Below are 8,905 nucleotides of genomic sequence, written 5' to 3'. Positions count from 1 at the left end.
TGAAGTGAGCACAGACTTTATCCTAAATGTCTTAGATCGTTAGCTATTAATTATTATATATAGACTATATTCTGTCTCCAATACCCAAATTCTGGCAGATGTTGTTGCAGTCTATTATTACTCACTGTATAGCAGCATAGGAGAATAACAATAAATCATAGATATTGTTCATAACAATGGACGGTATAAAAGATATGTACAGTCAAGGTAAAAAGAAGTATTAAGGTTTTACATAACAGATGTTGTGTAACAATAATAATCTGATCCATAGGTCTTGTGATTGTATTACACGGTGTCATTTTTTAAAATTTAAGACTAAGTATACCTCTTGCTTCCATAAGAATTTACAGGGTAAGAGGCAACCAGGTGCTGGCAATTTAGCAAATGTATTGAATGTGAACATTCAATGCAGTGCAACACTGAGAAACTGTGGAAAGGAAAAATAGAAAATTAAAAAACAAACCCAAGAGTTAGGTGTCACCCAAATTTCATGACATTACTATTAGAAAGTGTGGCTTGTTTTAAAGAATTAGCAGGAGCACACCTTTTCTCTCTAAAAAGAACATGGCAGCACAGCCAAGTCTCATCTAACCAAACCACGAGACTTTTGAACAGTGGTATAGATTGGCCATAATGCACAGCGCCACGTTTGGTGAAAATAACAGCATATAAGCACAAACACCTCAAAAAAACTGTCAAGTACAGTGGTTGAGGGGCGATGCTTTGGGCTTTTTTTTTTTTTTTTTGCAGCCACAGAATTTAAGGACCTTGCAGTCTCTGAGTAAACCATCTACTTGAAACCAAACGCAATAATATTGAGCCCAGCAACAAAGCGGCAGAATGACTGAATTTTTTTTTCTAAAGTGCTGGATTACCCTTGCAGGAACTTAAGAGAACTGTATAAGCAATCTCAAAAAGCAATCTGAAAATCTCAAAAAACTGAAGGGGGGGTACTGTCTTTGTTGCTATGACGATATTCTCTAGGCCTGACAAGAGAAACCAACAGGAAATACCTTAAACCAACAGGGGACAGTAGATTGCCCAAAGAACATTTAGTTCATTTTTAAAAAAGTGTTGTTCACTGTAATTGTCAGCAAGAAGAATTATCTAGGTTAGTTTGCGATTTCAAATCACTCTTATCCATATATTATTTTCACTTTACTGAAAACTTCCTGGTGCCGCCCCTGCAGAGAAGCTGAAATCAAATGTCTGCATAGAACTTTAATATGTCTTTGGTAGTGGATGGTCCTCCCACCACTCTGTCCTTGCTAATTTAGAAAAAGCAGTATGCTGCATAGGATGCTGACACTCCGTAATATGGTTGACTGCACTTGCAGCTGTTGACAGAAGCGTTCTCCCTGCTGTTTCCAGCCACTCCGGGAGCAGCTGGAAACAGTGGTGGATGGTGAGGGGTGTCTTTAACCTCTGTCACCTACTTAATCGAGTTAGCGGCCTGTGTCTGGGTCATTAAACATCCATCTGCCCGGCAGAAAAGGTTAGTTGCCAGTGCCTTGAGTGCAGTGATCGAGCAGATGTGTTTAATTGCACCTCCTGAACCGTTTCCTGAACCATACCCCTGCACTCTCGCGTGCACCTTAGTTTCAATCTGAGCCACTCTGGGTTTAAACTGCAGACACAGTTTAACAAGGTTATAAGACTGAGGTTTATTCAAAGACAGTCTGACATGCCTGTTTAACCTGCCAGCTGTTCAAAGATAATGCGAACCTGCACGTGTGGGCAACGACAAGCATACTTTGTTAGCAATGGAAAGCAAGATGTATTGGAATAACACAAAGCTTAAACCTGTGCGCTTCATCTTTTATAGCCTGCAGCTCTTCTGAGTGGGTGAGTTCATATCAAGAATCATATAAAAATATAAATAAATTCAAATTATTACACGAAAAGAAATTAAATTCTTTATTTAAAAAAAAATTACAGTGGCATGAAAACAATTTTGAAGGACTGATTTGCAGAACCACAAGTATCTATGGTCCTGCAGCTTTAGCATACAACAACATTAGAGGATGACTATATCTTGGCTTTTATTAACCCCTTAGCAGTCCTATTAGTCCCCTAAACCATCCAATGTCCCGTGGGCGGTACGTCCGACTGCTAACAGTTTAAACCAAAAACTTACCATTGTCTGCTTTAACCAAAGAAACATGAAAAAACAAAGAAACATGAAGGGAATAGCTGATTAATCTGCTGAGTACTACCACTGCCTTTTTGTTGGTAACTACAGTTCAGAAAAAGAGCAAATATCAAGATTTTTGTGAGTATTTTCATAACACTGTGGTTTCATAAAACCATATACGGTATTCAAAGGAATAATTAAGAAAGCAATTGCCAGGTAAATCACTCACTTTTAGTTGCACCCTAACCTTTTTTTGTTACATGATCTAAAACACTTTAATCTTAACGCAGGCACATTTTTTGCACTAAAAACATAGAAATGAAAGTGAACTTAAAAACACTTTTCAACCGAATTTCTTGAAGAACCTCAAAATGATCCATCAAACTGGCTCATAGCTGCACTAACTGGATTTCTCTATAGAGGCTTGCTGAGACATCACTCTCCAGTGTCCTTTAACCTGCAGGTAGGTAGGCTGGACTTTGCAGGCTATAGTCCGGGCAGACTTTCTGAACCAGTCTGTAGTCTGTGCTGTAGAAAGACACGTAGATGCAGATGACCTGGAAAGGTCTGGAGCACATCCAGGTGACGTGGCTCTGGGTGTGCTCCTGATCACATGTCTTTGATGGGTCGTAGTTGCACAGCATCACCTTCTTGTTGCGTTCGGTTTTCTCGGAGTCCACTCTGCAGTTGAACGTCTTTGAATCCTTGGGGTGGATCACGCTTTGGCGCTCCAAGTCGAACTCCACCTCTTTCGTCGGTGGCATGAGGCTGACGGACACGTTGCCTACCCCCGTGGAGTTGTGGCGGAAGTAGACGCCGAGAGACCCGTTCCCATGATCCACAATCTTCCCCAATATCAGCAAATTCAGTTTGACCGTCTTTATATTTGAATAAAAGTCCCCCCAGATGAAGGTCTCGGACCATTTAGATGTTCCATGAACTTTCATGATGGGCTGAAGCTTCATCTTTAATGATGGGTTCGAGTGCGGCTGTGAGTTTCCTTCAAGTATTTCCCCAAATCCCTGCTTTGAAAGAGGGATGAAGGGGTTACGGGGCAGCTTGGTGTGCTGAGTTAGACTCCTGGACTGAAGCACAGAGTTCTTCTGCTGTGAAGAAGCCTCGTGAGCCCTGCTGGGATGAGGCGGTGCTCTCTTGGTGAAGGTAAAGTTGCTGTGTGTCTGGTGTGGTCCAAGAACCAACTAGAAAAATAAGCACAGGACAAAGTTATAGACTGACCCCATCGGGAAGTAAACTAAGTGCTAGCATGAACGATTAAAAACAAATCAACAAAAAAAATCCCAAACGCTTTGGAAATATTGTCTCAGAATTGCTTCAATTAAATAGAATCTCATTTGAAAGAACTTTTGAGTTTTTGAGAAGTATTCTTAATATTGTCAGACTCACACACCACACAAATATTGTTAAACCTCACTCAGCATGTTTTAAGAAACTTAAGTCTGCAAAGAAAGTCGTCATTAGGATAATGCATCAAATCTAAAATATGTAGAACTTGAAATATTTTCAAAACCCTCTTAAAATGCAGCATAACTCAACTTTGAATGTATAATGTGTTTAATGCTACCATTCATTTCACTCACCAGACATATGGTTCCTTTCAAAAGTATCCAAGCAAAGCACTGACAGCCAATCTTCTCCATTGTGCATAACCTTCACGAGCCATCCACTGCTGCGTTTCATTCAGGCAAAGCGAACTTTCCGAGATCCTAAACAGACACTTTCTTTAAACTCTCTCCCAACTGGAAACCTTCACTGTGCTGCTGCTTCCCCTCACAACACACAGACTGGGAGGCTTTCTCAGAGCTCAAGATTTTGACACCCAGTTTTGCTCTCTCTCTTTCTCCCTCCCCTTCAATCCTCCCTCCCTCCCCCTTTCACACACACATAAACACACACCCTTCTGTTTGAGAATATGCACTGACTGCAGCATCTGACAGCCCCTGGTCCCCTCCACTTCTTTCTCTGACTGAAAATCTTCTTGCATCTTATTGCGAGGAAAAAACAACAACTAATCAACACTTTCATAAAATGTTTTTTTGTTTTGTTTTTTGTTTTTTTTGTTTTTTTTTTAAATCAACCTAATCCAAGACAATGTGATACTGGCATCTTGTGGTTGTGTGATAAAGTGCAAGGATGATGCTTTGCAGTAGAGCTACATTAATAACCACAAATTACGTTTATTTCTTTGTGTAGGAACATGCACTATAACTAAATCTAAACACAGAAATCTCTCATGTAGAATAACCAAAATCAGCTCACGTGTTCACAGTTCCTGTCAGTCACGTCAACAATTTCATAGCCTTTAAGTTATATTAAAGACAAAGGAAGATGCTGCAGGTGAAGAACTATGGAGTAAAAGTAAGCTGAATTTGTGTCATTTTTGTTAGGAAAGTAAACAATGTGTTTGCTGATTGTCTCTTGTATAGGTTAATTTAACTTAAATTAAAACCAGAAAATAACTTTAACTTTTTACAGCCTGTAATTAAAATTCTGAGAAGAGAGAACAGTGCAGATGAGTTTCTGGGCAGTCCATGAGATAAATTTAATCAGAGTAGGCCCAAGTCTACTGTTCGAGAGTTCAGGTGCCACTAGAAGCATTTAAAGACTTTTCGATTTGCCTGGAACTCATCCACTTCGACATATTTCCTGATTGTTTTGTTTTTCATTATAGCATCAGTGTATTAAAGCTACACTGAAAGCCATCTCAGACTCCACAATAAAGACTTTAACTGATCAAACACACACATCCACACATGTGCAATACCACTAAGTGCAACAATCTTTTCTGGCATCGTTGTATTTTTACTCAGTTGTATATAGCATTTGTATTCTATTTTTATCTTATTGTATATTTTATTCTATTTTATTCTACTGTATATAGTATTTTATTTTATTCTATTCTGTACAGTTGTGTACTGTATTTATTCTTATTGTATTCTAATTTTTGCTTCATAACTTTTGCACTGTCCACTTCCTGCTGTGACAAAACAAATTTCCCACGTGTGGGACAAATAAAGGTTATCTTATCTTATCTGCCGCTTGCCAGAAAAGCCTTGAATTCATAGCCCCAAGCTTTTAACAGCAGGCGAACAGCCATCTGCTCCATTTCTAACATACCTGTCTTCATTAGTGGGCACTTCCTGCTGTGGCCTCCAGATGCCACCATTAGGCAACATTCAGTTGTCACCAGTTGTTTTTTTGTTTTTTTTCTACATTTATATTTGAAATCATCAGGAAAAGTAAAAAAGAAAAAACTTACTTAAACATAATAAGCATTTAAAAAAAAATAATTCAGTGGTCATAAATGCATAAATGCATGGATTTTAGTCAAACAAGGGCCAAAAGCTGCAGGTCCTGGGCTGTTCCCTTGCGGTGGCGCCAAATGCACACCAGTTGGTACTGAAACCCACGTGACAATGCCCAACTTTACAGCATAAAAAAGAACATTTACATTTACAAGAACTTTTTTTCCCTTAATTATTTATACTTCTAAGGCTTGACATTGAAGAATTGAATTGAAGACTGGCAACTCTGACAGTTCACGTTGACTTAAATTCATTGGGCCATGGCCGCTCCTCTTTAATTATGATGTTTGTGCCTTCTGAAGAATTTTGATGGACATCTAATTTTGACTGCAGCACACACTAAGTGTTCTGCTGGATATATCTGTGGGCTGCATATGTACAGTTTATGAATGAGATTTGCTAAGCTCCCTTATGTTAGCACTCCACCCTCTTGTCCGAATTTAGTTACTTCTGGCTCCAAAAATCCAACATGGTGACAAAGAACCCTAACCACAGTCAAACTGGCTGAAATTCGGGCAGGTGTACAGCAGTGTGTGCACCTCTGAGATAGTTTGCAGTAAATAGGAGCGACTGGAGAGTGTAAAAGAAAAGTAGAGAGATCACTGAAACAAGTGGACATAATTTAATTAAGCAAAGAGTTTGAGCAATAAACTATTAGCAACTAGACTCTGATGAAGCAGAGCGGAGTGAGACAGGTCTGCTGGAGTCTAACACTCACTGTGGTGGAGCGAAAGCAGGTGGAAACGTGTATGGGAGATGAGGATGATGTAAGAATGAGAGGTGGGCTCCAACAGCGAGAGTTTTTAATTGACAGAAAGACAGCACACTGCTGAGATTTAAATCAACAGAGGCTGACTGGAGAAGAAGGGATGTAAACTAAAGTAAGATTGAATTTATATAACACCTTTCAAGATGAATTTCATGACGGATTAGTAAAAACATAAAGATGAAAACAAGTTAACAGTGACAAAATGCTTAAAACAAAAGGACATTATAATGGTAAGGATCTACGATATGAAGGCACCTGTTTCCAATCAGTAGCTACATCAGATGTTAGAAGCTTAGATAAGTCATAATAAAAACTGACATCAAGAGGCAGAGTGTGATGTTGGGATGTCCCTGATACTTACAGAAAGATTTCTTTCTTAAATCCCATTATTTCTATTAAAAAAAAAAAAAAAAAAAAAAAAAATCACATTTGGATTATCCCCTTGTAGGGCCCCACTGAAGTAGGAGTTTGGGAGTGCTCACAAGCTTTTTGGCTAAATGTTGAGGCCAGTAATAAATGGGTGACATCAAAGATCAGCTGACCAGTCAGTCGTTGCTGAAAAGATTGTCAAGAGAAAGCGAATGAGCTGCAGTTAGTTAGAAATATACTGCAGTGTAATATTATATAATGAGCTTAAGTTATTCATGTCCAGTTTGTTACACATCAATAATATTTATCCACTCCCAATCCTCCATGTGTGTGTAATCAAGGTAAATAACTTTCATGATTTTTACTGCACTAAAACACTAAGAACAACAAAAAAGAAAATGAATATATATAAAAATACAATGTTACTCCCTTAAAAGTAAATACTGCCCACAGAGTGAGTTGCTTTGGAGGTTTCTCTTTCAAGTGATTTTGTATCTATTAGATACATGAATACACTAACCCTCATTGCACATTGCTACATGGGTTCTCACAAAATGAAAATGAAAATATGAAAGTGGGAATGGGGCCAAAACAAGTTGGGTAAGTATGCATGTTTGTTTTACATTTCTGCCAGTCACCTGCTGAGCAGCCTTTGTAATGTTTGCGTGGGTATGTGGATAAAAATCTTTACACTGTTGTGTTGCAGTGAGCCAACAGACAGGTGTGATGTATATCAGCACAATCATCAGAATTCAACACAGATTCCATCTGTTGCTTTTGAAATTTGCATTTCGACTGTGAGAAAAATCTGTGTTTCCAAACCTAGTTGCCTTAGCGTGGATGCCAGGTAATTGAAATAAACTGAATGTCAAACTGCTCATCAGAACGGTACCAGTGCTGCTTTCGAGTCCAGTGTCTTCCAGTTAATGAAAACGTCTTAGGGAACATTTGTCCCAACAGCATGACTGTTAACATAAGGACATGTTCGACATCAGGAGAAACAGACTGCTCCCTCTACCAGATATTTTTTTCTAAAAGACAAGCTATGAAAAGGACTCTGAGTTCTCTGCTCAGTGTCAGGAAATGAAGGAGGTGGTGGAGAGTCATTGAGTCTTTATAGTTATGTAGAGGGCCAGTAGAAGGCTGCAGAAGATATTCAGGCACAACGTGAAGCTGACAAAAGGTGATATTACAGCAGAGCCCTGCCTCTACAAGGCAGACACAGCACTGCCCTCAGTAAACTATAATTAATATTCATCTTATAATGCAGGGTTTCCCCTTTCTGTACTTCAAGGAGATAAAAGGAGAGCTTCAGAGTTACACCCTGCTACTACCAGGTTGGACCCCCTTTTGCCTTCAGAACTACCTTAATTCTTCAAGATGCTGGAAACATTACCCAGAGATTATGTGACAGCATCGCACAGTTGCTGCAGATTTGTTGGCATACCTCAAAATATGAAGTAAGAGAAAGATAGCTGAAGCCATACCAGCCATACCAGCTTGGATGTCGACCAGATTAACAAGGTCTGCGTCAAGTGTTGAGGATTGGGACACATGGATGAGAAGTGGGCTCCTGGAACAATTCAATTCAGTTTTATTTATATAGCAACAAATCACAACAACAGTCGCCTCAAGGCGCTTTATATTGTAAGGTAAAGACCCTACGATAATACAAAGAAAACAGAAAACCCCAACAATCATACGGACTCCCTATGAGTGGGAAGGAAAAACTCGCTTTTAGCAGAACCAGGCTCAGGGAGGGACGGCTATCTGCTGCAACCGGTTGGGGTGAGAGAAGGAAAACAGGAGTAAAGACATGCTGTAGAAGACAGCCAGAAATGAAAAATAACAAATAATTAAATACAGAGAGGTGTATAAACACATTAGTGAAGAAAAAACACTCATGAGAATCCCCCAACAACCTATTGCAGTGTAGCTAAGGGAGGATTCAGGGTCCTCTGATCTAACCATAACCATATGCTTTAGCAAAAAGGAAAGTTCATAATTTTAAAAGTAGAGAGGGTGTCTTCTAAGCTGGTTCCATAGAAGAGGTCCCTGAAAATTGAAGGCTCTGCCTCTCATTCTACTCTTAAATACCCTAGGAACAACAAGTAAGCCTGCAGTGCGAGAGCGAATTGCTCTAATGGGGTGATATGGTGCTACAAGGTCATTAAGATAAGATGGGGCCTGATTATTTAAGACCCAGAATGAATTCAATTCTGGGTTTAACAGGGAGCCAGTGAAGGGAAGCCAAAACAGGAGAAATATGCTCTCTCTTTCTAGTCCCTGTCAGTACTCTTGCTGCAGCAT

The 8,905-nt window shown here is 39.4% G+C and overlaps 1 protein-coding gene across 1 annotated transcript; it reads right to left on the bottom strand.

The window, feature by feature from the left end:
• Positions 1–2,126: 2,126 nt before the first annotated feature.
• Positions 2,127–3,982, bottom strand: LOC102292660 (neurexophilin-1). Its single transcript, XM_005947422.3, has 2 exons — positions 3,733–3,982; positions 2,127–3,333 (listed from the first exon to the last, which is right to left on the bottom strand). Exons 1-2 carry the CDS (start codon positions 3,790–3,792, stop codon positions 2,587–2,589), a joined length of 807 nt encoding a protein of 268 aa, XP_005947484.1. The 5' UTR covers positions 3,793–3,982; the 3' UTR covers positions 2,127–2,586.
• Between the last annotated feature and the right edge of the window lie 4,923 nt (positions 3,983–8,905).

This window comes from Haplochromis burtoni, unplaced genomic scaffold (genome assembly GCF_018398535.1).
Source record: "Haplochromis burtoni strain Fernald_Lab_line unplaced genomic scaffold, NCSU_Asbu1 Contig_531, whole genome shotgun sequence".
Classification (NCBI taxonomy): Eukaryota; Metazoa; Chordata; class Actinopteri; order Cichliformes; family Cichlidae; genus Haplochromis; species Haplochromis burtoni.
This window is presented reverse-complemented; position numbering and strand designations above follow the sequence as displayed.

Coding starts and splice junctions, on each gene's coding strand:
- LOC102292660 (XM_005947422.3), bottom strand. CDS start 3,792: ATGGAGAAGATTGGCTGTCAGTGCTTTGCTTGGATACTTTTGAAAGGA. Junction 3,334..3,732: donor TGAAAGGAACCATATGTCTG/GTGAGTGAAATG, acceptor TTATTTTTCTAG/TTGGTTCTTGGACCACACCA.